The 27,783-nt window shown below is 47.8% G+C and overlaps 3 protein-coding genes across 7 annotated transcripts in view; 2 read left to right on the top strand and 1 right to left on the bottom strand.

Moving 5' to 3' along the window:
* The first annotated feature begins 343 nt into the window (after positions 1 to 343).
* Positions 344 to 8,825, top strand: LOC104375095 (uncharacterized). Of its 2 annotated transcripts, none has more exons than XM_086613160.1 (13): positions 344 to 395; positions 641 to 773; positions 1,584 to 1,689; positions 2,194 to 2,316; positions 2,835 to 3,054; positions 4,049 to 4,072; positions 4,877 to 4,999; positions 5,560 to 5,747; positions 6,509 to 6,708; positions 7,033 to 7,124; positions 7,440 to 7,494; positions 8,185 to 8,282; positions 8,428 to 8,825. In XM_086613160.1, exons 1-13 carry the CDS (start codon positions 344 to 346, stop codon positions 8,640 to 8,642), a joined length of 1,629 nt encoding a protein of 542 aa, XP_086469286.1. In that variant the 3' UTR covers positions 8,643 to 8,825. The 2 variants fall into 2 exon arrangements, with proteins under 2 accessions (XP_086469286.1, XP_086469285.1); XM_086613159.1 differs by lacking the exon at positions 344 to 395 and adding an exon at positions 1,125 to 1,301 and having other exon boundaries at positions 661 to 773.
* An 887-nt stretch (positions 8,826 to 9,712) lies between these two features.
* On the bottom strand, positions 9,713 to 20,007 carry GSTZ1 (glutathione S-transferase zeta 1). 4 transcript variants are annotated; one of them, XM_086613418.1, is made up of 9 exons: positions 19,916 to 20,007; positions 15,841 to 15,892; positions 15,040 to 15,107; positions 14,124 to 14,204; positions 13,540 to 13,665; positions 12,928 to 13,003; positions 12,061 to 12,113; positions 10,742 to 10,791; positions 9,713 to 10,101 (listed from the first exon to the last, which is right to left on the bottom strand). In XM_086613418.1, exons 1-9 carry the CDS (start codon positions 19,934 to 19,936, stop codon positions 9,975 to 9,977), a joined length of 654 nt encoding a protein of 217 aa, XP_086469544.1. In that variant the 5' UTR covers positions 19,937 to 20,007; the 3' UTR covers positions 9,713 to 9,974. The 4 variants fall into 4 exon arrangements, with proteins under 4 accessions (XP_086469544.1, XP_009979659.2, XP_009979660.2 ...); XM_009981357.2 differs by lacking the exon at positions 19,916 to 20,007 and adding an exon at positions 16,407 to 16,421; XM_009981358.2 differs by lacking the exon at positions 19,916 to 20,007 and adding an exon at positions 16,407 to 16,421 and having other exon boundaries at positions 15,040 to 15,063; positions 15,845 to 15,892.
* Positions 20,008 to 20,110: 103 nt separating this feature from the next.
* The window catches only part of POMT2 (protein O-mannosyltransferase 2), a 28,208-nt gene continuing 20,535 nt past the window's right edge, over positions 20,111 to 27,783 (top strand). Inside the window, 6 exon segments of the mRNA XM_086613208.1 lie at positions 20,111 to 20,358; positions 21,076 to 21,160; positions 21,974 to 22,078; positions 23,245 to 23,353; positions 24,199 to 24,307; positions 25,991 to 26,150. Of these exon segments, the coding sequence (XP_086469334.1) occupies positions 20,111 to 20,358; positions 21,076 to 21,160; positions 21,974 to 22,078; positions 23,245 to 23,353; positions 24,199 to 24,307; positions 25,991 to 26,150 (816 nt within the window).

Here is a 27,783-nt window from a genome sequence, read left to right as displayed (position 1 = left end):
AATACCATTCTTGGGCTGCTGAAGTCCTGTCGTTGCTTTTAGCAGTGTTTGATTATCAACAGCAGGTTTGTGTTTAGCAGAGCTATTCATTGTTACACAGGTGGTATTGGATACACAGTGGAGTCTCTGTAGTAACGCATACACAGATTTAATTATTGTTTAAGGAGGATCTGCCACCATCCTGTCTTCTTCTGGTGGTAGCCCTGACTGTGGAATAAGAGCAGCACATTTCACACCTGCTCCTTTTTGACAGCTGCAAGAGATGTGTACAGACACAATCACTTATGAATCGGCAAACAAACTATCCCTCCCTGCGCAGGGATGCGTGGCTCGGGCTCCAGCAATGAGCGTACTTTGCTGCGGTGGTGAGGCTGGGCCTGGCTTCGGACAGCCGGAGCCGCCGGCCGTGCTCTCCCGGCCTCCTCCCTGCTGCCGCGGCGGCCGCGGGCACTGCCCGGAGCGGGGGCGCTGGGGCCGCGGGCGCTCCTAAGGCTGACCCAGGCGGTGCGGCCAGGGCGGGCCCCGCCAGGTGCCTCCGCGGGGAGGCCGGGGGTGGGGGATGGCGGGGGCGGGGGACGGCCGGCAGCCGCCCGCAGCTCTGCCGCGGCGCCTTAACGGCGGCAGCCCGCGGCCGGTGCTCCCGCCCGCCCGCCCGCCGCTATGCTGCCCGCCTGGCGCCGGGCCCGGCCTAGGCCGGCGAGCAGCGCCCCGGAGAGCGGCCTCGCCTTCTACGTGCTGTGGGCGCTGCAGGAGCCCCCGCGGCGGCTCGACAGGTGCGGACCGGCCCTGCCGCGGCAGCGACTGCCCCGGGGGCTGCGAGGGAGCGGTGGGGCCGCGCCGGCCCCGTCTGGGCGTGAGCTCCCGTCACCTGCACGCCTCGCCGTGCCGTGCCGTGCCGTGCCGTGCCCTGCCGCTCTGGAGCTGCCCTGCCCGCATGGCTGCGCTGCCTTCCCAGGCTACTGCTCGTTTGCTTCATCGCATCCACGTGCGGTGTCCTCTTTAAACGACGCAAACCGTCTCCTTCCGCCTTCTCCTTTCAAGTCTCTACATATATGTTTTAGACCTTCCATTTTACTCCTTGATTATTATCTCTGTTTGCTGTTGGTTCTTCCCTCCCCTGGCAGCCAGTCCAGCAAGATGGGTTTCCAGGCTTGGCTGCCCCTGCCGTTACCAAAGCAGCTGGTGGTGTTCGCGCTGGGAGACTGGAGCTGTTACTCTCCGGACACAAGCGTTGCGGTGGATGTGGTGGTGTCCCCGGGCGTCATGCCGCAGTGGGTCGGCACACTGGAGCCCACCCGCAGGTTGTGGCGAGAGCTGGGGCTGCTGGGGTGTCAGGAGGGGTGTCCTGGAAAAGCTTTCTGCTCTGTGGTGCTGCCTGGTTCTGCTGGTGGTGTTACAAAGCTGCTCAGATCTGCTGGTCCTCCACCATGGTGTTTCTCTTAAGTAATGCTTTCAGCTTCCTTTTGGCTACTTTCAGGGCTGGATCTGTTTTGGCTTTGAGGTGTTGCCAGCTAGTGTGGGAGCAGGGATTTTTCCTTGGTCAGTGTCACTTGTGGGCTGAAAACTCATGGTCCCCTGTGCAGGTCTCTGGTGTGGGAAGGTGACTGGAGGACAGATATTTTCATGGCTTCGTTGAAAGAGATGGACAAAGGCAACTCTGTGAAGCTTGTCCTGACTGTCAATGGACAGGTAAAAGACCCGACATCCTACTCTCCTTCTGCACTGGGTCTTGAATGTTGTCATTTCTGAACCACAGAACTTCCTTTCCCATCCTCTCCTTTTCCTTATCTTTACTACTCCAAGGCAGAGCTGCCTCATGTGGATCTGTTAATGCATGTCTGCACTGAGCCTAAATCCTCTGTCATGCTCCAGGCCTATTCCCTAAACACAGCTTTGCCAAAACACCTCATGTGTTGCAGGAGATGGGCAGCAGAGAGCAGTTAATTTCCAGTTCCACTCTGTCCTGTGTCTGTGGTACTTACACAGTTGTTTTACCTTGCGCTGAAGCCCTTGGATTTAGCATCCAGTGCCTGGCTTTGCTTTTGTTCATTGTTGGTGCTGGAGATGAAAGCTGGGGTATTCCCTTGCAGGGAATCTGTCCCTTGCAAGACGTCATTTTGCTCACCCTTTGTCAATGGAGGCCAGCACACTTGTCATGTCCTTTTATTCTCACTGTTGCTGTTTCTGCTGCAGCTGCTCCGAGGTGTCTCCAGCAGTACACCCGCCCACCTCTTCCTCATCCCGGAGACCACCCAGTCACCAGTGCTCCCAGCAGATGATATGCCCCTTGGCCAGGATCTGGTGGATCCTACTGCGGTATGTGTATCTCAGAGCCTTCCTCTTGTTATTTCACTCTTTCCTTAGTATCTTCTCCCTCAGCTGATGTCTATCAGAAACATTTGCTGCTGCTCTCTTAGTAGAGAACTGGCTAAGCAAGTTTTGGAGCTGAAGATTCACTTGTGCTAAAGAAAGTGGTATTCTCCATTGGAACGCCTTTGGAAGGGTTGAATTTAACAGCCCTCAGTGGGATGATCGATCAGCCTGGTTACTCCTAGCACAGACGGCCTTTCTGCCTTTCCAGTTGCCTTGTGCTGGCTGTGCCTCTCGCAGCCAGCAGTCTGAAAGTGGACCACTGAGTGTATAGCAGTAGGTAGCTGCGTTGTTCAGCACGCATTTTGTGGCTGATACTGTTGGCATGCTGGCCCTGAAGACTCAGCGGGAAGATGATCCTGAAAACAGTCACCATGTGAAACTGATCTCTGGCCCAGTAACAGGCAAATCACAGTGGCCTCAGGTCCTTTTCTTCAGGGATTTGACTGGGACTTTCATCACAGGTTAAGAGTCAGAGCTCAGAGATGACTGCTAGAGCATCCAAGCCTGGGAGGAAAGACGTCCGCCCACCACTGAGGACCCTGGGGGTACCCTGTGCCCTGAAGGCACCATCTGGCGAGGTGGAACCCAGAGAGTCCTGGAGGAAGAGTCCTGTCCACCCCAAGAAGCCGAGGAAAGTTTTATTTGAACCTACAGCATCCGAGAGAGATCTTGATGAAGAAGGTAACTCTGGCACCTTCCAGGTTTATTTCACAGGTCTTGTCTGAACAATCTGTCAGCAACTTCCCAGTCCATTTCTCTGTGTACCTCCAGGCAAGATGGGCTTGTCTGTCTTGGCTTGCGAAATACTGAGAACTGCTCCTTAGTGCTGGATAACTGCTTGATGAATTTTTGCCTGTTGGGAAAACGCCAGAAATAGGACATGAGATACTCTTAGTACCAATGCTCTGTACCTTAATATAACATCCTATCTCTTCATATGAGTAAAAGTGCTTTATAAACAAAAGCAAGTGTCATTAGCCTTGTTTTAGAAAAGTGTAAATTGAAGCACAAGGAAGTTACCTACTGTGACGTTCTGTAACGTCTCCATTAGTCTGTTTTTTCCCCTTCTAACAGCATGCTGCTTGGTCCACAGAAGATGTCGGCTATTATGAAAGTATAGAGAATATGAAAAGGAATATATATATATAATTAGTATAATTGTACTGACTTTTCAGTAGTCAGAAAGTAGCTGCCAAGGCGTTTGGAAACAAAACCTTCAGCTCTTCTGGAGCATCAACTCCAAGTCAGCTCCAGGGTGTGACCAAGTTTGTGTGTAAATGTTTGACAATCACTAAGTGGTCCCTGTGTGAAGTGACTTCTTGGGACTTGGCTTGCTTCTCATGAAGGCAAATAGAGCTCCTGTAAAGTCACTTCTGCTGTAGGCAGTGTGAGAAGGAGGGAAATGAACTTCCATCAGAGGGGAAAAATGCAATGGTGACAGCATGATGGCAGTCAAAGGACATGTGCCCTGCTCTTACCTGTCTTCTGCATTTCTTATGATGACACTTTCTTCGGGATTCTTGATCTTGCACCTTGTTTGTTGCAGTGAGGTAGCTTTGTGCTGGGGGTTAGATGAAGGAAGGCCAAAGGGCTCTTAAACCATGGAGCTGAGCGCTTTCTGGGGCACGTCTGCTGACTGCTTTCTTTATGGGTCATCTCTGTGTTTCCTCTGCAGATCTGGCGGTGGAGGAGTTGCAAGGTCAGGATCTGGTTCCTAGACTCTGGTTTGTCTTTTCAGCCACTCAGTGATGCCATTCCCTTTAATGTCACAGGCCTCTCATGCTTCATCTTTTATCTCCCCAGTGATCAAGAACAAGTAGGTTGTGTGTATATACTGTTCCTCTCCATGCAATTGCCCTTAGTATAGGTGCTTCTAGTACTGTCAGGCTCTCCAATACGCTTCTGTAGCCCCTCTGAATCTCAGGGACACCTCTGGGTGCATAGCCCTTTGAGGCAAAGAGTGAGACATGGATTGGACTTCGATTAAAAAGTATTTTTTAGCTTGTGCAGCCAACTGCAGGGGCCTGGGAGAGGAAAGGAGGAGGAACAGAGCAGTACAAGGAATATCTCTGGAAGCAGCTCCAGGCTTCTGGTTGCTGTATCTTAGGCACTAATAAGCTGTCCCTGGGTAGCCCTCCCTCACATAGAGTGATAGAGGCGGATAGTACAGCTGGGATATCCCTTCTGGGGATGGGTAATCAATAGGAGGCATCCAAGCCTGTCTGAAGTGACAGCCTGTATGTGTCCTACATCCAGCCACACTCTTTGCTGGCTCCCTCTGCTAGCGATGCCTCTCCTAGTACAGCAATTATTCCCCAAAGCCAACAGAAAATCTTTCTCAGGGAGCTGTGTCTCTTGCCACCCCAGAGGGAAGGGACCTGGGGTCCTTGCCTTCCCATTTCTCCTCTCTGGGCCTTCAGCTGGCTTGTTCTCCCCAGGAGGGAAGAAAGCTGGGGGTGTCTTGTCTGACTCTGCTCACAGCCCTGTGCTCCCCCCTCTGCAGGCAGTCCCAGCCCACGGTGGTGCCATGCCATGTGCCTCAGTGACCTGGGGACAGCTGTTCTCATCGGTGGAGAAGGTGTCAATCAGCAGTCCTGCAAGGATGCACTCTGGAAGCTGGAAATTGGTGGGGACTTTAGGGCTTTCAAAGGCAATGGGGGAAGTGGGACTCAAGGACAACTTCTGCAGATGGGAGGGGATACTCAGAGGTCTGTGCATAGGGAGGGGACAGCAAAGGTGTCACATCTCCTAACATGATCACCAGGCTGAGCTGACAGCCTAGGATGCCATGAGAGGCTGTGGGGTTGTATGTGAGAGCCCTCTATGAGCTAAGGTATAAGTTCTGGAAAGAGTTGGGGGAGTTCTAAGGCGTAAAAGCAACAGTGTGGTTTGCAGTCTGTGTGTGGTGACTGATGGGGAAGCGTGAGATAAAACTCCAGTGCCTTGCAGCTTTCTGCACCTCACCGATCCTCTCTTCCATCTTACTATTCCCCACCCAGTTAGTGTTCCCCTTCATTCCTTACACAGAAACATTGCTGTAAGTCACCTCTAGCCCTGAATCAAAGGAGAGGAGGAAATGAAGGGAGCAAGGTCTTGAGTAGAGATTTTATGACATGTTCTTTAAATCTGGAGAAATAAAGAGTGTCGTTTAACTCTGACACCACGTGTCTGATGTTGCTCCCACAGACAGTGATTTCTGGCTTCCAGTGGGTTTCCAGCTACAAAATGCCAAACCATTGTGCTTGCATGGTCACACAGCCACCTACGACCCAGACACCAAGCGTATCTACATCTTTGGGGGCATAAGGGAGGACAAAGACTACAGCAGCATCTACATTCTGGACACAGTCACCTGGAAATGGCTTCTTGTGGCTGTAAGTACTGCAGCTCTTCAAAGACAAAAGCACAGCAGGGGTGGTAGGTCCTGCCTGAACGTGGCAATTGATGTGCCCCTATCCTTACTCCAGTAGCTTTGGTGCACTGTTGTTGCAGGTTGTCTGAGCTGCTTAGCTGAGATTGACAGATATAAGGAGGCTATGTTGAAAGGCACAAGCTTGGCAGAACCCAGGGGCTGTGCCTAAAATGAATGGAGCAAGGTGAAAAAATGTTTGCTGGGAGTGCTGTGACTGGCTGAGGTTGTGGGTGGGAGGTACCCTACAAGCAGCAGAGGGAAATGGCCTCTCATTTTATATGGTGCTGTTGAGAGGTGGACTGGATGCTGGGGTGAAGAGCTCGTCTTCTCAAATCAGAGACTGCTCTGAGCACAGCAGATCTCTGAGCTCTTTAGTTGTCTGCCATGTCCTTGGAGAGGGCCCTGTCAGCAAGGGACTGTCTCTTTCCTGGCTAAGTAAAAGATGGCTTTTACAGAGTAAGTCTGGATGAGATCTTTCTGTTCTCTGTTGTCTTCTGAGGAGGCTGGGGTAGGAAGCCGACTTCCTTCTCTCGTCAGAGCATTCTGGTGGTGCAGAGTACTCAAAGGATGTACTGTCTGCCTGTGTGGCCAAGACCTGGCTGGGGAGCCAATAAAGTGAAAATTGAGACTTGTTGAACTCGCTGCATGATGTGGGCTCCTTGCCATAGGTCATGCAGCAACTTGTGCACTTCTTGTAACAAACGTATGTTGAACTTTTTCCAGGCCAAAGGGAGGATGCCAGTGCTCGCCTACCACAGTGCAACTATCTACCGCAAAGAGCTCTTTGTTTTTGGAGGGACTTTCCCCAAAAAGGCATCAGTTGCAGTTGGACCCTGCAGCAATGTCCTCTATGTCTTCAATCCAGAGCATGAAATTTGGTATCAGCCCATCTCAGAAGGGGAGAGGCCTCTGCCCAGGCTTGGGTGAGAGTGGTCTTGTTCCAGCCTTCCAAAATAGAGCAGACAATCTCTGCTCACCTTCCCTCCCATCCCCGTGTAATTTCCTAAATATTAGGTGATTGTTCTCCACTGTTTGCTCCTTAAGATAGAGCTATGATTTGAGCAATGTGACTCACAGTACCTCCTGTCATGAATCCTGATGGGATTCTGTCCTTGGGCTGCAGTGGCTGGGGGTAGAGGCAGGTGTAGACTGAAGCTATGGCAGCCCAATAGCAGACGCCAAGGCTGAAACGTCAGTTTTGGGAACTTGCTGAAGATGCTTTCTTCACTTGCTTCTTCTCTGCCCAGGCATTCAGCTACTCTACTGAAGAACAAGTTGCTGATTTTTGCGGGTCAGAGGACTTCTCTCTACCTCAGCGACATGCACATCCTGGATCTGGGTAAGAAAGTCTGTGCCAGGTGGATGCCTTGGGAAGGTCCGTTCTAAGGCAGGGATTGGGGAATGAGGCATGCGCAATGGGAAGGTAGCATTAATCTTATAAAAACTCCTGACTAGGCAATAGAGATGGAAAACTATGGGGTAGAAAAACCCTTTCTGAAGTAAGAGGGGACAGAGTGGGGAAAAACAAGAGTGCTTTTTTAGAAGCTGGGTAACAGAGAATGCAGGTTGCTGATGTGGCAGAGTGTGCAAGTTTTTGTCTAGTTATGAGGGTAAGCTTTTTTAACATTTCACTTGCCTTTCCTCTGGCCGTCAGGTTTCATGGAGTACACACCAGTGCCTCTCCTCGCAGGACAGCCTTCTGCACGCAGGTAGGATCCTATTGCAGACCCAGGAGCTATCTTCTTCCTCTGTCCTGTCTCTTTGAAGCCGAGTTTAAATGGTGCTTGTGATCAGACCCAGTTGCATCTCTGTCCCACTAGTCAAAATACAGTGGATGGCTCCTCTGCTGTGGGACCAGAAATTCCTGTGTTGTCCTAGTTGGTGCCTGTAGAGTGGAGGGGGGGTACAGACCCCTTAGTCTCCCTTTCAGGCTGGGGGAAGTTTTCTGCCGTGTGCTAGTGAACTGTATTGCCAGCAGTTTGGTCTCCACAGTACCTGGAGTACAACAGACACACAGAGAGGAAAAAACTCTTGTACCAGGACTATGCTGTTCCTAAAGGGACACTGTTGCCTACTAGGACAATGGCATAAATCCAACTAAAGCCCAGCTAGCCTGCTATCTCACTCCATACGGCAAAACATAGGAGTTTTGATAGCTCCTTTTGAGATAGTGAGGTGCTTTTCAGGCCTGATTGTGGCCTGACCACAAGGTAGGGGCAAACAAACAGCTCTTTTAGGGTTATTCAGCAAGTCAAGGCAGAAGAGAAGCAGAATTTAACTTCCATTCTGCAGCTTAGGCCCCCAGTCTCCTGCTGGTTTGCCCACCACTGCCCCTTGCTGACTGAGATGACCCCAGCAAGTTTTGCTGTAGTCACCTTTCGGCTTTGTTTTGGTCACAGTTTTCACGCAGCTCTGGCTGTGTCGGACCAGAAAGTTCTGATCAGTGGAGGCTGCAATGCCAAGGGAGCCCTGCAGGATGCCTTTGTCTTCAACCTAGGTCAGTGACTTTACCTCCCGGTTTCCATAGCTGAAGGTGACTATTGGGCTGCAGTGGTGTTTCTGAACACCTAGTCTCGTCCATTTGTTTCACCCCTTGCACCAGGAATGGGTTTGTTAGTATTGATAGCAGCTTTCTACTTCAGATACTCTTTCATGGAGCACAGTGATCCACCATGACCTCTGCTCTGTGCCTCGAGCTGGCCACACATTGCTTGACCTGACTCCTGCCCACCTGATGGATGTGGACAAGGAGAACAAAGAGGAACATAACCTGCACACAGTGTTGGTCTTTGGGGGCTCCAACTGCACCGGGACCTTTTATAACAGCATAGTCAAGATCCAGCTGGACCTAGGATAATGCACAATACTTGGAATGAGCCTGGAACAGCAAGGGCTCTTCGCCAGCCTGAATACAGACATGGATGGCAATAAATGAGTCCAAGCAATGTGGCAGTCCAAGTATCTGTATATAGATGAACGGTACCTTGGCACAAGAGATCACGGGTTTGTAAAGCCTTTCTGAAGGCCGTGGGTATTGTCCTCTTAGGGCAGCTGATATGTAGCATCAGACTGGCAGAAATTCTCACCCGTATCCCTGGCTTGGTACCTGGGCTTGGCTGCCAAAACATTCAGTGGGATCTCAGCTGAGCCTGCACAGTAACACAGTCACAGGCTTCTGGGTTTCCCTTCTTGCCCTACAGATTTCTAGGCTGGAATTCCTGGGGAGCTTTCAGCTCTGAAGGTGATGCAGGTGTTGGGTTTCATTTGGGATGAGTAGAAATGGGATTTACTTGTGCCACTTGAAAGGTCCTCACAGTGAAAGTACAGGCGTGATTCTGCTCTGAGGGGAATCTCTGGTAGTATTCCCTTGGGAAACCGTCTGCAGCTGAGGACTAGGAAAACACCTAGAGCAGTGTCTGAGGATGGGGAAAGGATGAGAACACCATCATTTTCAGTGTATGGGAGTGAGCTGGTTGTGTCTTGCTGGCTATGGCAGAACCACCTAGCTCTGCTCTAGACAGACCTTTATCACAAATTGTGCAAGACTGCTGCTAGGCGTAAGGAAGAGGTACAAATCAGCTGTCCCAGGTAGTAATTATCTTGTCATTGCAAGGGGTGGCAGGGTTGCTGACTGGCTCTTGCAAGACCTGTGGGACACAACAAGGGTTGGGATTAAGCTGTCTTCTGTCAGAGACCAGCTCTTACTGCTTATATCCGTGGCACTGATGATTATGCCATAGCTCTGAGGCAGCTGCAAGGACAAGCAGGCCTGCTAGGCTATTAGTGCAGTGTGTACGCCAGTTCCCTGATGTTCTTTCCATAGGTGGTAGAAAGTGCCTGTGGGGAGTCCAGAACTGGTTCAATGCCTCACAGTTGTTTGTGGCCACATTTCCCAACCCAGAGCCGTACAAAGGGGACTGCTGATAATTATGGATGCCTCTGCTTTAATCTGCTTCATGGAGATACATCAGACAGAAAAAAACCCATAGAAGTAGCTGCAAGCTTTCCAGCACAGGCATAGCTCCTGTAAGACACCCAAGCTACTTCCAGGTCCTCTGTCCTTCTTCCCATCCAGATGAAAGTGAGACAATAGTACTAGGGCTTCCTGATGGCACTGAAGTCCTACTCAAGCTGTAGCTGTTGTCCTCTTTGACACTCCAGATTACTTGATTTAATGAGTAGAAGGGCGTCAAGCTCGCAGCTCTGCAGGGGTATCTGGCTGCCGGGATGGGTGGCTTACTTTGAATGCCTCTAACTCCAGGAGAGCTTTGTTTATTCTGGTTATTGTGGGATATGGACCCATGTCCACTTTGAATCTGCAAAAGGAAAAGAAGTTGTGAGGTCCTCTTTGGTCAGCCAGCCAGTGCACCAGTGAGAAGGGTAGAGGAGAGTACTGTGCCTGCCCAGTATGGGAGAATCCCGCAGGCTGTGGTACTTTTACATTAAGAGAAGAGGTTCATCCTTGTAGGTTTAAAAACAAATGCTAGAGGAAAGGTTAGTTAGTTCTTCTATCTTCACTCGGCTTTTACATAGTGTGCAGCATAGGGCAGGGAGGCACTACGTTTTTCCTGGGAATCATGCAGCCACTACTTGCATAGGTTTAAGGCATTCAACAAATTTAGATTAATATTTTCCTGACGTATATATGCAGTGTAAATATAGGGCAAATAGAGAGGATGTGGAGTGCGAGCAACCTTAGCTTGTCTAAGGACATAGATCAGGTTTCCTCCAGGGGCCTCTGAGAAGAGAGCCTAGCTCTATATTTCTAAGAGCTTCCAAAAGCGATAGTGTTTATGACATCAGAAAATTCATGCAGAGAAGAATCTATAACTGGATAAGGGTGGGCAGGAGGGTTGCTTTCCCAAAAGGCACAAGGAGCAGCAGAAGATAAACTCTGACAGCCCAGCACAAGGAGTAGGTGCCCTTGGAGAGCACCTCAAGCTTAGCCTTGGTTACCTTTCAGCATTGGAAACTTGAGGCACCAAGCACAGATCAGCCATAGAAACCTGCAAATGTGGCAGAGAAAAGGGGTCAGAGTAACTCATAGCCTGTCCCATAACGCTTCACTGTGGTGGCAGGCTTTGGTAGCAGGACAGAAATTGTTTTATCAGCCAGCACAGAGGAGTTGTCACAACAATGCTATTCTTTAATCCACCATAAATAGTACAACAACAGTACAAGGAAAAGAACTTCATAGGAGTTACTAGTAGAAGCTGCCATCAGCCTTTAGAGCGCTTCATCTTCTACCAGCTGATCACCGTGACCTCAAGGACACAGTGCTTCTATGGCAACTGCCTCTGAGCAAACAGGTCTGCTGGCAAGCTGCAGAGGGAGGCGAGGCGGGGAGGGAGGAGTTTGCATGGCTGGTAAAAGATGAGTTAATTTTGCTTGTTTGCATTGCAGGAGCATCAAGCAGCTCCTGCCCATCTCAAGACCTGATATGTGATAGGGCCTTTGCACACGGGCTCAGGGACTTGCAATCTGAAAAGAAGACTCAAGGACAATACAGCTAGCTGCCTATCTGCACAGAAACAGCTGTGCCCACCCCACTCCCCAGGTCACAAAGCTCTGGGTGCCTTTCAGAGTAAGCCTTATTCTCCAGCATAAGATCCCATAACTAGCCGTTGCCCACCAAGTGCTCCAGTTCCATAAGGCTCCTACTAGACAATCCTCTGCATCACAGGTTATTGCAGGAGCCCTCCTTTTTGCCAGGCTTTTGTAGGAAAGATCCAATCACCTGCCATACAGGACTACTAAATGGAAGAGGCCTGAGTGGCCTCTAGCTCGGTAAGGGTCAGAACAGCTTGTACATGAGCTCTCTGAAATCTCTCTGTGTTAAAATTGGACGAACAGAGCAGAAAAATACAATACAACTTGGTTAAAGGTTCCACAGAGCAGAGCTAAGAACTAAACCTGTGTTTCTTGAGCCACGCTTTGCCCTTATGACAGGACACTTTGAACCCCAAATCTCTTAAAGATTAAACACATATAATCTGTTTCCACATAGCAGCCAGATTCTGGATACAGCTGCAGAATGTGGCCATCAGCAGGTTAAAGGCAGGAACAAGTAAACATTTTCATAACTATCTGCAAGTCAGTAATGGCCTAATTAGGATCCGTGCAGCTGTTTTTCTTATGGTAAAGGCACCGCATGTAACTCCAGGCACAGTATGGGGTTGTGCTGTGTCTCCACAAGTAATTTCCTTTCCTATTTTATGGAATATACTGGGATTTTCAGTTCTCCAATGGTACACAACACTCTCTCAGATACTTACTTCATCCCCCACGCAGTAGCGCCCAGCAGTGTGCTGCAGAGTCTGTTCCAGCGCTGCTAAGAGAGGTGGTACACTGGAGTGAGGCATTGCAAACTCATTTGAGAGGGACATCAAAGACCATTTAGACTGGGAATTATGAACAAAGGCATTTTGACCCTGAGCCGAGTATGAAAAAAGAGCAGTTTGGGACAGAACCTAGAAGGAACAGAAATCTTATAACAGCGTAGTTATAGGAGTCTTTAGGGTCCTTCAGCCTTTTGGGACCCAGGGTGATTTCAGCTGCTGCACCTGAAATGCTAAGAGGACAATGTAGCGATACATGAGAGGACGGAGGGGGAAAACGCAAGGGTTCAGTCAGTCTGCGTCTGTCCAGAAGTGAAGATGGGCCTGGCATTCCAGCACATGGGGGAAAGGGCTTTGAGAAAACAAAAAACACCGTATTTCTCCCAGGGAGGTAAAGAAATACTCTGCTACTTGCTAGATTCTGTGGGAGTTTGCATCAGATATATTTTGTCTCATGACAAAAGCATATCAATATAGATTGATAGAACCTTAAGGCAAAAGGCACTAGTTTGGGAACAGTTGGGTGGAAAGGAGAAGTGCTCTCAGCCCTCATCCATGAGGGTGAATCAACCGCTGCAGTGTACAGGATGGCCTCAGGCTTTCCCTCTTCCATGCACAGCAGTGAAAGTGCGCCTGTGGACAGTATCGTTCCTCTGAGACCCTAGGGTGCTACCAGCAGGGCAGGACCCCAACACACCAGCATAGGGAGACCTGTTTTCTGCTTAAAGAGGAAAGTAGGACCCCAGTGGCACAGAGTTTTGAAGGGTCAGTCAAAGTGCCGATCATTTTGGATGTGGGACGCACCTTGGAAGCCAGATGAGATGCAGTTCTGAGCCCATTCGATTTTTTTCTCCCCCATTTGTTGCAGGATGCTCAGGTTCTGTGAAGGCAAATGATCTCCAGGTTAGATTGACCACCACTGGCTGGATCTTCCTCACTACCTTATCCAGTGGAGGAGCGGGGAGATGAGGAGGTGCCAAGCCTGAACCCCCAGCTTGAGTTCAGCTTGCTGTGGGTCAGCCCTGACTTCACCCTCACTGAAGCATGCACCCTGCTGTACCTCTCTCCTGGGACTGTCCTTCTGCAACAGTTGTGAGGGTATCCCTTTGCCTCTGCCCTTTGAGTTACTCAGTTGTTGTCTTCCTAAAGCATACTAGACCCTGCAGTGAACCTGCATGGGTTCAGCTGTTTCTGGAAAGAACTCTGGGGTGCTGTAGGATTTTCTTTGTAGGAAATACTGTATTGTTGCCATTGGCAGATCAGGAAGATGCTAAGAGAGATTTCATTTGCTAACACACAGTCTTAAGGTCTGCCACTCTATTGGTTGGCAGCAATTTAAAGAGAACTTTTCAGAGATACAGACTCCTGGAAACCCGTCCTGGTTTTCTAATTTGCATGGATATGACATGGACATACCTGGAGTGGCTGAATGCCAGAAACAATGTGATCCGCGATCATTCTGACTTGGGCTTTCTTCTTCGGATCTTGGGGTAGGAGCTTGGGGTTAGGACGGGTGTCTTCCAGGTAGTGAATTATAGCTAGCTGTAATGGACAAAGAGATAACGGGAGGTTATTGGAAAGCCAAGGAAAAGTGCACATCCTGAACACATGGGAAAGGGGAGCTAATCTGAGAGAATATAACAGCTTTTGAATGAAGTTTGTTATGAATCTAAGATACAGAATATCCCCTTCAATGTCTGCTTGGGACCTTGTTGTCATTTAGCCCAGCGGTAATTTCAGGCAAGCCCTAGCACCACCATCTAAGTCAGACTACAAACTGCTCAGTGAAAGGTGGAGTTGCAAACCAAAGCTGAATGGAGCTTAAGTCCTTGACAGCGGTTTCCCAGAAGAGGCTATTTCTGCCCTGAAGTGGGATTGTTTATCACAAATGCCATCTCTTTTTCCAGTGCACAGATGAGAGCTCTGGGGGAAGAGATGGGGCAAAGCCATCTGGTCCAGACTGGAGTGAATGGTTAACAGGGATGTGGCTGGTAGCTCACCGACTGAGAAAGGGTGATGCCATCAATTTTCAAGACTGGGACTTGCTGCATTGGATTCACGGCCTTGAATTCAGCAGAAAACTGTGGAAACAAACCTGAGATTACTGCAACAAGAAAATATTCTTCCTTGTTTTCTTCCCTTAGAACCCAGTTACCAAATTATTTTATTTTTTAACCTGGCTTTTCCCTCTTCCTCAGTACTAATATTTGCAGTAAGTTATGCTGTACTGTTAGCCTACAGCAAGCTCTTGCTGGGGCTCAGGTATCACTGTATCCAAGGCTGGACTGCCTTACTTCTTGATAGACCATCAGTACAAAGCCCAGGATGAGTAGTACTGCAGCAGTGTCACTATCACCATTCTAGTTCTCCAGCTCCATCTTAGCCCATACTGGCGTATCAAGCCCGTGGTACTACCAGGTGCATGACTCCCAGCTAAGGCCTCCTGAGTAAATTCTCAGTGAAGATCTCTTATGGCAACCCACCCCTTCCTTTGGCAGGCCCTTTGCAGCCCCTTGCTGTATCATTTAAGCATCTTTTGGACACCCCACCACCACCACACACACACTGTCTGGTGTTCACTGACTGAGGTCGAGTCTGTGTTTAAACTGCAGTGCAGCTTCTCTGAAGTCTTTCTGCCAGGTATGTTCAGTTATATCATGCTATGCAAGAGCAAGAGATCTTCCACCTTATGAAACTCAGTTGCAGATGTTTAAGAGAGAAGACAACCTTTAGTCTCCTAGAGTCATCTCCCTCTATCCTGCATGCCAGGGAATACTGGTTTAAAGCAACTATTAGTTACAGAGAAGCAGTGAGGAATTCAGTGACTTTGCCTGTGAACTTCCTAGTGCTCATCCCAATTCTAATGATCCCCAAGTTCAGCACCCCTGGAGAGAGCAATGGTAGCTGTATCCTTACCTGCTGTCCCCCATCCTTCAAGAGGTTCACAGGCACCACGTCATAGGCAATTCCTTTCAGAGCCAGTGCTGGAGAGAACAAAGTGTACAGCTTCAGGCAGGCACACTAAGACCAGTTTCATTGGTAATGGGCTCAGGGAAATGTTACCATCTCCATTTGAAAAAAGAATGGCTTTAAAACAAAAAAAACCTATGCCTCAAGAAAGGCGGCCTGAGTCCGCTGAAAAGATAGTGCTCTGGCAAATGAAGGACCAAAGCACTAAAGATCAGTCCTGGCAAAAACACTACATTGTTCAAAGTAAGCTTTGCCACTCTTTGCAGCACAGCCCATCCTGATGGGGCTTATACAGGGCAGCAGGGCTTGCGCTCACCTGCAAATCCTTGCTTAAGACTGTCTTAGTCCAAGTAGGGACCACTCCCAGCCCTGCGTAGCACTCAAGACCTGGGCAGACCAGAGTCTGAGGCAGTATCAGTGTGAAAACAGCGTAAGGCCCTTCTAGATAATGTGGAAGAAACAGCCATCTGCATCATGTTAGCTTTACAAAAGGAGTAATAATTCCTTCTAACTAGCTGCAGCCTGAGCAAAGCTCTCCTGTCTGTTCCTCTCCCTTCCCAAGTTCCAGGTAGGCTGTGGTATTCCCTTCCCTCCCACTCCAGAGAAGCAGGGGGGAAATGCCTCACTGTTCCAGGATGATGTTTGCTGATCTCTCTCTTAATAAGTGACTGATTAATTGGGTTAGTGAAGAGAAGGATACTGCAATAACGTCAAGACAATAAAACAGAGATTAACATTGGATCTTACCGATTCTCACTCTCCAAGAGCAGGAACTTCGGAAATAGGCATAAAGTATCGGCTGAGAAGAGAAAGACAGATCAAACGGTTATGCAATGGAAACACCAGAGTACTGTAAGAACAACACATGAAGAGAAGCCATTTCAGGAACGGTAAAACAGGGCAGAGTGAGGTTTAGGGGAGAGAGGGCTCCTTTCTGAAAGTGATTATTCCTGGTTTGGGTGTTTAGGTAGTATCATTGTGTTTCACGCTGGCCCTCTGAATATTTAGCTGCACCTGATGTTTTCATCAATGCACAAGTGACTGTAAAATTATATCCTACAAAGCTTCCCTCTTTGTCCTATCAGATGTTGCCAACTTTTATCCCATCTTGGATTATGCCAAGCACCTGCACTGGGTATTTGCATGGCATGAAATAGCTTTTCCAGCCACGCAAGGCAGGGCAAGGCCTCTTTCCAAATGGGAAGAGCTACTGCTGTTCTAGGTGAATGCCAAGAGAGCAGACAGCTCATTCTACCTGAACTCCAGCACCGAGGTAGCTTTCATGGACCTTTCTATGCTGTCCAAGCTCTCACCTTTTCAGATGCCATAGTCAGTGCGTGTGATCTACTTCAGGAAATAAAAACAACCTCTTTGCTTTCCCTTTTAACTCAGCTGGGGTGGGGGAAGGCTTTTTTTCCTAAAGCCAATGAGAAAAGGACCACGCCCCCAAATCTGTGCCCAGGGCATGAAAAACAGCCAGTCAGATTCAAGCCTGAGTGACTATGGTCAGCTGCATCCACATCCCCCTGTGCTGTGCTGCAGCTCCAGCCCTGATATCAGAACCATTAACCAGCTTTGAGATTGGAAACACGTTTAGGAACCATCCTTATTTCCCTAGATTTTTGTTCAGAAATAAGTAAGATATCTAGAGACCCTGTCAGGCTCTCAGAAGTTGCCAATGCAGGAAGATAGCCCTGGGGAACAAAACAAGGAAACTGAAGCCATGTGCGGAATTTCTGTTTCACTAGGAAATGACTGCCAGCTCCCTGAATAGGGGCTGCCTTTGCGGGAAGGTCCCTCAGAGACCTCCTGTAGCCCTCCTCGGTGCTGAGGGCTTTCTGCATTGCATGCTTGGGAGAGGCTGCTCTTCTGCTCCCAGGCCAACTTTGTGCAAATTATGAAGCTCACTTTTTTGTTTTACGGTCTGTGATAAATGAGTGAGTCCCAAACAGAACTCCAATCAAAGTTTACAATTTATTAGGCGAATAAGAGCAAGCAAACAGCGCTGGGTGTGCCGGGAGTCTCCGCTCCACCAAAACACACACCATATAGTTCTTATTTCTGGTTTATATTCCTTTTACTAATACATATTAATTATTTCTGAGAAAAGGTGGTCTTATTACAATGAGCTCAGAGAAGTCATCTCCATAGTCTCCACCCCTAACCCCCCCCAGTTGCGCGTGCGCAGTGTCTCCTGGTGGTCGTGAGCAGGGGTCTCAGGGATGAAGGCTATATGTCTTCCTCATGATGACTTTTTCACCTCCCCAGAAAACTAGCCAAGTCATCATGACTGTGCTCTGCGAAGTCATCAGGATCGTCCTTGTTCTCCATCTTGGCTCCTGCTTATCTTACACAAGGGTTATGCAACTTACAGATACATGATTTAAGCAAGCTAACTTAAAAGTGGTTAAGCGAGATTAGAGATTAAGCGCGTAGAGGCCCCTAGGTCCCTCTTATCTAACACCTTGCAACTGGCAGTAAAGCAAAAGAAAAGAAAAAGAAAACCCCAAAACGTTAGGTGGCTTTTGCAAGAAGCGAGAACTATATACATAGCATTCTGCTTCCTCTAGGGCTACGGTTATACAAGAACAGACAGAATGGTTAAAGGTTACATATACAGAGAAGGTCATATTTCACTATGCGGCCCTAACATTGTTTTATATTGGCACGTATCAGGTGAACACATTTCACAATTGGGGCTCCTGGTTAGTAGCATCATGAGGCATTTTGCAGGTTTACGTTTTTGCATTTCACAGAGGTCTTAAACTAAGATAATCGCTTATCTTGAATAGGCACACCCTACTCCTCGCCACCTATTTGCACATCCATTATGCCAAATTGACATGAATCAAATGAACATTTTTCACATGGTCTTTTCTTTCCACACAGGACATCAGTACTCATGCATGTCTCTAAATAAACCCGTAATCATGTCTCTCCTTCCTTCCACAGATCCCATGGCATGCCAGGGATCTCTCTGTGTCTCCAAGACAGAAAAAAGCAAGGATTTTTTCCCTGACACACAATCTGCCAACAGGAAGCCAGAGACCTTTGTTCTCCAGTCCTCTTTGTAAACTCAATGCTTCTCCTACAGTTTAGATTGGTTCAAATAACTTTAAATGAGGTATGCATTTGATTAAATTACTGTAGTCAAAGTTTACTGGAGAAATGGTCTAGAAGTGAGGAGGGAAGTGATGGCAGTATTGGCAACACTTTTGTAGGCAAAGCATTTACTCATTTTCTTAAATTCTCTGCTTCTGGAATCAGAGCATTAAAAATCTCAGCTATGCTTTTTTTCAAATGTCTAACCTGCTGGGTTACAGGGAAAGAAATAGAAACTATGATTTCAGAAGGGAAACATACAGCATTCATGACATATTGGTTTTGTTTTTCCTAGGGACTTTGCTGATCATTTTTTGCCTCAGAAATTCATGTCCTTCACATCTGTTCTGGACTCTGGCCTGTCAGCTGGCAGAGACATTTCTCCTGCTCCTCTCTACAGTTCTTTGTTGGTTTTGCAGCCTGTGTTATCATTTATAATAAATTGTGCTAAGCTAATTGCTTCGCTCCATAATTTCAAGGCCGCGGGGAATTTCACCAAAAAGAACATGGAAAACAACCCATCACTCAGCTGGGAACGGTGTCTCCTGTGGCCTGTCTGTGAGGCTGGGGCCTGGAGCGATCTCTTAAGTTCATGCTGTTTTGCTAGGAGTGGTAGGGCAGATCACAGGCAAGACAATGAAGTAAGTAAAGACTAGAGGCAGGAGTGTTTTGTCCTTGGTGGACAGGTCCCAGAGGGACACTGTATCTAGTCTTCCTTGGAGGAAGAGCTGTGCGCGGGCCAGGGGAGTAGTGGGAAGAACTGCCTTCATTTACGGTCCCATGGGGTACAATTCCCATGAGCTGGGAGGATAGCAGAGGGACATTTGCTTCATGCCTACGAAGATTTCTGGTTTGGTTCTGTTTTCATTTCCAGCATCAGTGGTGCAGTGAGGAAAGTTTAGGCTTAAATCCTGGTATAGATTGCACTTCACTGTTTAGGAAGATGGAAGAGACACCCCAAACTTTATGTGTTGAGCCCGGAGGTTTCAAGCCTGTCTGCTTTCATATGGCCTCCTCTGGATAACACCTCCTTCCAGGCTATATTCGGCATGCACTTGGAAAGGCAAAGTCTTTTCACCTCTTTCCTGAGACCCATCACTCCAAGGAGCCTGCACACAAGGACTGACGCGCAGCAGCTGCCCATGTGGGACATGAGAGAGAAACAGGCTCCTTGGAAGCTTGCACGGGGGAAACGTCAGTGTCTGAAAGGCACCACTCGTGTTCTGCTGGCTTGAAATACAAAGGTATAAGCAGAAGGAACACAGTTGCTCCTAAATGCTCCGTATCTCTGCAGCTGGCATTGGTGTTAACAGCTCAAACGGATAAACTATCTTAAGTAAAACCGACCACTGCTTTGAAAGACATTAGTTTTACTGAGCACGGGGGCAAATTCCTTGCTCTCCACTGAGACAGAGACGTGGGTGCAGGTCGGGGCAGTGGAAATCTGCGTAACAGACTGTGCACGGGGCGGGGCGGTCCTCTCGGTAACCACCATCCCGGCCTTTCCGGGGAGGCCGGGGAAACTGATTTCGGCCGCGATCTCCGTCAGCTGCCGAGGCGGTCAGCGAGGCTAAACCGAGCGAGGCCGGCGCCGGCCGAGGGCGGCGAGCCGCCGCCCCAAGCCCCGACCCCTCCACCTCTGGCGCCGCCATCGCCCCCCGCTCCCCTCCCGCCCGGCGGGGCCGCTCCGCAGAGAGAGCGAGGAGCCAGAACCGCGTACCTTGGCCGCGGCAGAACTCATCCCGCGTCGCGACCTTCCGCAGGAACTGCGGTGTCAGCCCCGTCTCGGGCCGCCGCCGGGCCGTCCCCTCATCTCAGGGTTCGGCTGCCGCTGAGACAGCCGCCGCCGCGGCAGGACTACATCTCCCAGCGTGCCCCGCGCCCCTCCCGCCCGCCCCGGACTCCGTCTCTCAGGATGCGCCGCGCCCGTCCCGGCGCTGGAGCCCCGCGGATGCCGGCGGCGAGAGGCGGCCAGGCCGAGCCGGGCCCGCGCGGCGGCCCGCTGCGGCAGCGGGAGTCCCGCCGGCTGCCGGGGGGGCCGCCGCGCCCCGCCGCCCGTCCTGTTCCTGCGGCGGCTCCGGCTCGCCCGGCGGCGCTGGCCCTCGTCACCCTCCTCAGCTTCGCCTCCCGCTTCCACCGCTTGTCGGAGCCGCCGCACGTCTGGTACAGGCCGGGGCGGGGCCTGCGCCCCTCCGGCGGGGCATTGCCCCGGGGTTGGCGGGCCTGGCCCGAGCCCTGGTTGTGGGTGGGTGTCTGCCTCCTCCCGGGAGGCGCCCTGGAAACAGGCGGCTTTCGTCCCGGCGCCCGGCCCCTCGGAGGGGGTGCGCCCCAACTACCAGCCTTCGCCCCGTTCCCCCGCCCCGCTCTCGAGCACCCGCCCACCCCTGCCTGGCCCGGCTGGGAAGGGCTCAGCGTTTATTCCAGGCAGGCGCTGGGGCGGGATCGCGGCAGTGAGGGCTACAGGGAAGCGCTACGCTCTGTGCAGCCCGCTGCCGGCCCCGGTCCCTGCCCCGCGCTCGCCGCCGCTCCTGGGACGTGTTGCAGAGAGGGGAGCGGGGCTCGGGCAGGCGGCTTTGGAGATCTCTGGGTTGCAGGCTGATTTTTTTTAACATCTGTAACCTCAACCTGGAATCAGAAGGGCACTAGAGGTTTTGGAGTGCTAATATCAAACTCTTTTAAAAGGACCCTGCCTAGAATGGCTGAAGTACCCCCCGTGATTTCCCTGGGAATTTAATGCATTGTCTCGTATAGAATGTGTGGAACTAACCCCCTATATAATGAAAAGCACGAGTAAAAAAGACCTTCCGGATTTTTGTACTGTCTTCAGCATTATAATAGGTTGTTTTGTGGGGGTTTTTTGTTTGTGTTTTTTTTTTCCAGTTGGGATGAAACTCATTTTGGAAAGATGGGAAGTTACTACATTAATCGAACCTTCTTCTTTGATGTCCACCCCCCTTTGGGGAAGGTAAACTACTCTTCTGTTACATGTTTTAGAAGCCACAGGAGTGGGCCAACAAAAGTCTTCCCCATCCTTCTGACTGAAGGATATGATGAACACCAGTATCTTTCCTAACTGTTGGTGATGCCATGGTTATTTGCACTCTCTACGCAGAGCCACAACTTGCATGTTTTCTTCTTTATGAAAAAGCTTTGACTATGGGAAAACAAAACAGTATTGCGTGTTGGGTATTTGAAAGGATTGACATTAAAAAATGAACATGGCACTTATGTGGTTTGAAGGGGATATTTAATAGAAGCGTACAGTTCAAAGGAACCAAACAGTTCCTGATAGATTGTGTGTAAATGAGACTCCTACCACAAAGGACACTGAAAACCTTGACTTGCTGTTCTGTAACTAGAACTTGTTTTAGCAGCAGTGTGTGGTGTTGATGAAGGTGCACTCCTCCTGCCTCATAAAGATGATCTTCCTTTCAGGCTGAGTCTCCTTAAACTATAGGAATAGGGAGCTATGGGAGAATCTACAGAGACAGAATTCTCCCTGCTGTATCTGACACCTGATACTTCTCTTGAACTTGCAGTTGTCCTTATAGTCAGCAGCCAAAGTTCTTTTATTCCCTTCTTATTTTGCTTTTAGACAAAGGGCAATATGTATGCATATGAAATTTGTACATAAACTTTGTCTGGATGATGTGTCTGAATTAGGTAGTTATCCTCTGGATCAGACTTGGCTTCTATAAAAATCTTACCTGCTGCTGGCTTGCATACATCTTCCTCTAATGCCATTTCCCTGACCAGTTTTTTCACCTTTCTTCTTCAGATGCTGATTGGACTTGTGGGCTACCTTAGTGGATATGATGGTACGTTTCCTTTCCAAAAGCCAGGGGACAGGTATGAGCAGCACAACTACGTGGGAATGAGAGGGGTAAGGCTCTACAGGCTAGTATCAAGCTGGTTAGCTCTCCTGTGCTTTTCAGTACAGAGTGTTATGTCATAAGAACAGCTCTCCTGGATCAGATCAGAGGTCTGTTTAGCTTCGTGCCTTGTCTTTAAGCTTCTTAGAAAAGTGTTAGTGGTTGTATTGTGAATAAGTCTTAACGTCTGGCTGCAAGAGAGGCCGGGTAAGAAAGTAAGGTGATTGTTGAGGCCAACCCTTGCTACTAATTAGTGGGACTACACTCCTGTGGGGGACAGATGTCTTACCTGTTCTGCAAAGAGAACTGAGCTTGGGCTTCTGCTCACTCCATTGTGCCTGGCTGCTCTGTTGGGGAGCTAAGGATGTCAAAAAGCCAGGATTGTCCACTGCCGCCTTCAATTTGCCACCACCAGTGACACTGAGCTGAGTAAGCTGATGGAGGAGGGAGGTGGGGTGGGATGCGGAATTACTATTCAGAGTGATATTCTATCTGAAACCCTCGCTGTACTGCTATCTAGGAAGACCAAGAGCTGTAAAACTGACAGCAGATAATACGAGCCAAAAAAAGAAACAGTGGCCAATTGCTAATGCCTAGAAAGAAGGATAAAAACTGGGGAGGTGTATTTTCTCAGTTTACTTTCTGTGTCTCCAGCAATTTGGGAGCCAAAGGTGGGAAAAGTGCTAGAACCAGATACTGAAGAGAACAAATTTTACTGTGATGCAGCTTTCTTTTGTTTTGCTTTCCGTTCCTTCTCCTCCAACTATCCTCATTCTCATTTGTGTAGGGGAGATATTTCTAGTCTGGTAAAGATGTAAGGTAGAGATGTATTTTGTTCTTAGATTTCATATTATCTTGTTAAAATAAACTGAGTATGGTGGATGTGTAGCGCACCTACTTGACGTATCTTTTTATGAATATCTGATGTAGTCTAGCATGAGAATGACTGACTGTTGTTACTGACACTTCTGGAGATAGAACAGAGTAAGTAACTGTGCTTCTCTGAACCGTATCTTTGTTCATTTGGCTTTTGTCTGATGTTCTTAGTGAGTCAGTTAAGCTACTGCAACACCTCCTGTTGTTGGTAGGTGCGGAAGATGAAAGAACGGAAAAGGTGTTAGTGCGTGTTCACCTTAGGGAGGGTTGTAACTTCTCCCATGGTCTTCTTTTCCTGCAGTTCTGTGCATTCCTTGGCTCCTGCCTGGTTCCCTTTGCCTACCTCACTGTGCTGGAACTGTCAAAGTCACTGCCAGCAGCCTTACTGACAGCTTTCATCCTTATTTTTGGTAGGTGGTTCCTGCTGCAGCAACATTGAGCAGGTTAATTGTTCAGGGAATTTAATTTCTGGATTATTGTGCATTACCTAGCCAGGGCATATGTAGGTTAATGAGAGAGGTTCTCAAACGCAAAGTAATTCTGCTTTATATATATGAGGCTTTTTAATTGGTGGTCTTCCTGAGAATTTTAGTCTTGTTTAGTTCATAGGTGCTTCTGTTATGTGCACAACCACAGCGTTGGACTACATTTCACCTCGCTTTTAAGAATTTTTATAAGATGGATAGTCAGGAATGATTTTGCCCACAAGTGAAATATTTATATCTCCCATATGAATTATAGAGGCATTTAACAGCTTACTGCTTTACTGTGGAAGAGTTCACAGTAAGAAATGAATAAAGTTCCTTGTTGAATTGAGCCAAGTGGAGAAATTAACATTGCAAATGGAGTTACCCAAATTGGGGTTTCGTGAAGACACACAGATATTGAGGTGTGGAGACTTGAAATATCCAACTCATACTCATTTTTTCTAGATAACATCTGAAAGGTGACTTCTCCTGTAGCATCCGCTGGCACTATGCTGGTGCCTTAGTAGGTAGATCATTGCTGTCTGTAACGCTCTCCGTCTGAATATGTTAGCAGCACCTCCCAAATGGTGTTTCACGGATGCTGGGTTTTGTGAGGGGTTTTTTCATTTATTACCCAAGTAGAATTTGAAATGTTCTGATCTACTTCTGTTTCTAAAATTTCCCTTGTTATCCTTGTCTTGACTACGCCGAGGAAACTGGCTTCCTGCAATCTTAGATTCGCTTTGGAACCTCAAGCCTTTTTGACATTGTTGTGCATCTGTTTGCAGATACAGGCTGTATTACTTTGTCCCAGTATATTCTGCTGGACCCCATTCTGATGTTCTTCCTCATGGGAGCTGTTCTGAGTATGGTGAAATGTAACAGCTGTGCAGACAGGTAAGATAAAGATGATAATTTTGTTAAACTATAGGTACTCAACTTTCACACAGATAAAGTACTGGAATATGTCTGCCACTTGGTAGGCTGAGTGAATGGCTGAAATTAGAGTGTTTCAGGAAATTTGGAGGTGAAAATGGCTCATGGTGGGGGAGTGAAATTTTTAGCGTGAGGGTTTGTGAAACTAGAGAGAAAATATCATGGCTGGGGTAAACCAAGAGAGAGACTTAAATAGATTATTTTAGCATGAAAGGAAATTTCAGCAGAAATAGTGCTTATGGAACTGCGAATCTTGAAAATGAAGGTTAAAGCTTTTTAGAACTTGACAGGAAAGAAAGCTAGTATAGAGCGTTGTAGGTCAGAAGGAGGAATGAAGGATGGGTGGAGCCTGTTCAAGGCTTTGCTCCTTAATGGCGAAATATGAATTTGTTATCTTGAACTAGTCACTTTGTCTCCAGGCTGGAGAACTGCAACTTATCTGTGACTGTAATCCTATAAGCACTTATAAAATCCTGCTGGCTGAGGTTAATAATGTAATTTGTTGGATTTAGAGAAATTGGTACCAAAAATTTGGGAGAAACATAGCCAGGATGTTTTTGAATAAAGCAGTTAAGTTGCTCAGGATATTTGCTGTAGACCCATTCAGAGGAAGATGGTTGGTGATTTATAGATATTTGGTTATGTTAAAAGGCTTCTTTGTGTCTGGGCTGTACAGAGTAGTTTCCCCACAGTGCATCCAGAATTCAAAGACATAAAAGCTTAGAGCACTGTGTTATACATGAGCAATTTTTGTTTCATGGTATGTTCAAGAACTGATCGTATCAATTGTAGTGTGACTGCAGCACCTGTGGCTAAAATGCAGCCTGCAGCGTCATGTGTGGCCGTCCAAGGCCGTGATCATCTACAACACGTGCTGCAGGGAGTGCAAGCACTGAGTTACAGGGCAGTGTTTGATCAGTTCTGTGTGCCTTGACCTGGACTTATGTCTTAGAGCTAATCCTGTGTTCAAACTAGTTGATTTTATGCAAATTAAAAGCCAGCTCTAGCTGTTACGTTGCTTTGCAGGTCATAGGGATTTTGTCTAGGCAAAACACAAGTGTCAAGGCATTTGGAGTCAGTAGGAAAAGGGTTTTAAATTCTGCTGTTAACTTTTCTCATCTTTTCTCTGTGGTTCAATTTTAGTTTAGTTTGTAATTTGTTTGATTTTTGCCACAGCTTTTGTTTGTGCTTTGGGTAGATGTTTTCCACTAGGGCCTTTCTGCTTTAGAAAAAGTAGCTATTCTTTTTCTCCTGTTCTTTCCCATGTCTTTAGCTTTCTGAGAGATGTAAGTTTGCATTTTTTTGGAGCAAAAGTCCTGTTTCTATTTTCAGACCTTCCATGTGTCAGACTTTCTTCACACTAATATTTTAGCTTATACCTGGTGTCTATGTTCCCTTCCTTAAAGGGAAGGTCTAGGACTGCCCAGGGTTAAGTGTTGGGCCCTTCTGAAGCCTGTATCAGAGATATCCTTGCATCATTCTAAAATTAATGAAAAAAATTATCTTCGTATTCCTCATGGGCTCCTGAGAAGAAGATGGAATGTAATTTTGTGGTGTAGCCAATTTGCTGTGTGTTTTCCTGATTGCAGATGCCCGTTCAAGTAGCCATCATTTATTCACTGACCTGCTCTATCTGTCCTTCAGGCCATTTTCTGCCTCCTGGTGGTTCTGGCTGAGTCTGACTGGCGTGAACCTTGCTGGAGCAATGGGGGTAAAGTTTGTTGGCCTTTTTGTAGTCCTTTTGGTTGGCCTGAACACAATCTATGACCTATGGGACTTGTTGGGGAACCTCAGCCTGTCACTGGTGAGTGTCAAAAACTTTTGTTTACATTACTTTGGTTTGATTTGCTTTCTTTTGCCTTTGTAATTCTCCTAGTTATTGACAACCATGGAACTAGCCAAACAGTGCTACTCTATCTGCAGCAGAGGCATCTGAAGTGGATAATGAAGATTAAAGAAGGAGGTTATAATGGAAAAACTTGCCATATGTTTAAAAAAACGCCACGTATGTCAGCAGGATATAATGTCATAAGAGCACAGCAAAAAGTTTGTTGCTTTTTCTCGAGAGAAACTATTACCTTTCCAGTTGGATGAATTTTATTTCAGTCTAGGTTAAAAATGCTCATTGGGAATGGCTGTACAATGGCCCAAAGCAAGATGATGTCCAGCACTTACACTTCTGAGGAGTACATGGTACCTGGCAGAAAGGCATATCTTGCAGCATCTAGTTTGCGTAAGCAGCGCAAGCGCAGGCTCTGCTTCACGAGAGTGCGAGGGCACAGGCTGCATAGCAGGAGCATGTTATAGTCCATCATGAGTCAGAGGCGTGCTCTGCCACTGGCAGTCTCTGTAGCCAGTCCTGAGAACGAAGGCAGCCATAGCCTCCTCGATTTCACACACATTTAGTTCTTATAAGCTGTAAGAAATTGGCTAGTGTGTTTGGGTACCCTGTTCTAATATATTGGATTTTATATTTGTGGACTGTGAAATCTAGTATTTGGAGAAATACGTTGATGTACCATTTGCTATCTTGCAACCAGCAAGAAAGCAAATTCTTCAAGCATATCTTTTAAAAGATGTTCAGTTCTCCTCTTGTCTCAGCCTCCTCTGAAGCTTGAAAATTCTATATCTTTCATGTAGTGTTTTTTGTCCTGTTTGTCTCATAAACAGTGGGGGTTCTGGGGGACTTCTTCTATTCCTGCTGTGTGATTTGTTTTCTCTGATTAATGTGAGTCAATATGGGCTGCAAAGATGCAGCGTTCCAGCTCTGGAGCAGTGCCTCTTGAGCAAAGTCAGTTAATTGCATTTGAAATGGAACAAATCCATCATGTCTAAGCTTTCTGCCAGCAGACGGCTGCACAGTGATTTCATTTGTGCTGCTGGTAGCAAAGGCAGCAAGCCCCTGAGTGTTAGAATATGTAAAGAAATTTGCTCCAGAACATAGATGCTTTCTGAATAACTACCTATTTGGCAACCTTGGTGCTTGAGGAGAGGAAAGAAAAAACAAGTGAGGATTAAACCCCTGAAAGCCCGAATAACTTATCTCTCCATGTGTTAGGAAACTACTCATGATTATTTACAGGCAAGGTTTTTGGAACTAACTTTATTTATAGAATTTTCAGCTTATCTTGGTCCATTATTCTGGTTTGCTCTATGCTGTCCTTCACGTTCATTTCGTTTTTTGACTTTGCATTGAAGTCTGAGGTAAAAAAAACCTTTTCACAAAGATTGAAGCATATTGTGGGCATTTTGAGCAGGGAACTGAGTTTAGTTCTTATGCCTCTCCACTGCATAAATTTGTTTATGCACCTTCAATCAGCATTTCTCCAAGTGCCCAGGGGTTATTAAGTGTACTGCTCAAGTACTTGAGCTGAGCAACTGTTTCCTTTGTTGTCTTCAGTAAGTTCTTAGTTTTGTAATGTGTTCAGCTCTTTTGC

The sequence above is a fragment of the Tauraco erythrolophus genome, chromosome 6, assembly GCF_009769465.1.
Source record: "Tauraco erythrolophus isolate bTauEry1 chromosome 6, bTauEry1.pri, whole genome shotgun sequence".
In the NCBI taxonomy this organism is placed as follows: Eukaryota; Metazoa; Chordata; class Aves; order Musophagiformes; family Musophagidae; genus Tauraco; species Tauraco erythrolophus.
This window is presented reverse-complemented; position numbering and strand designations above follow the sequence as displayed.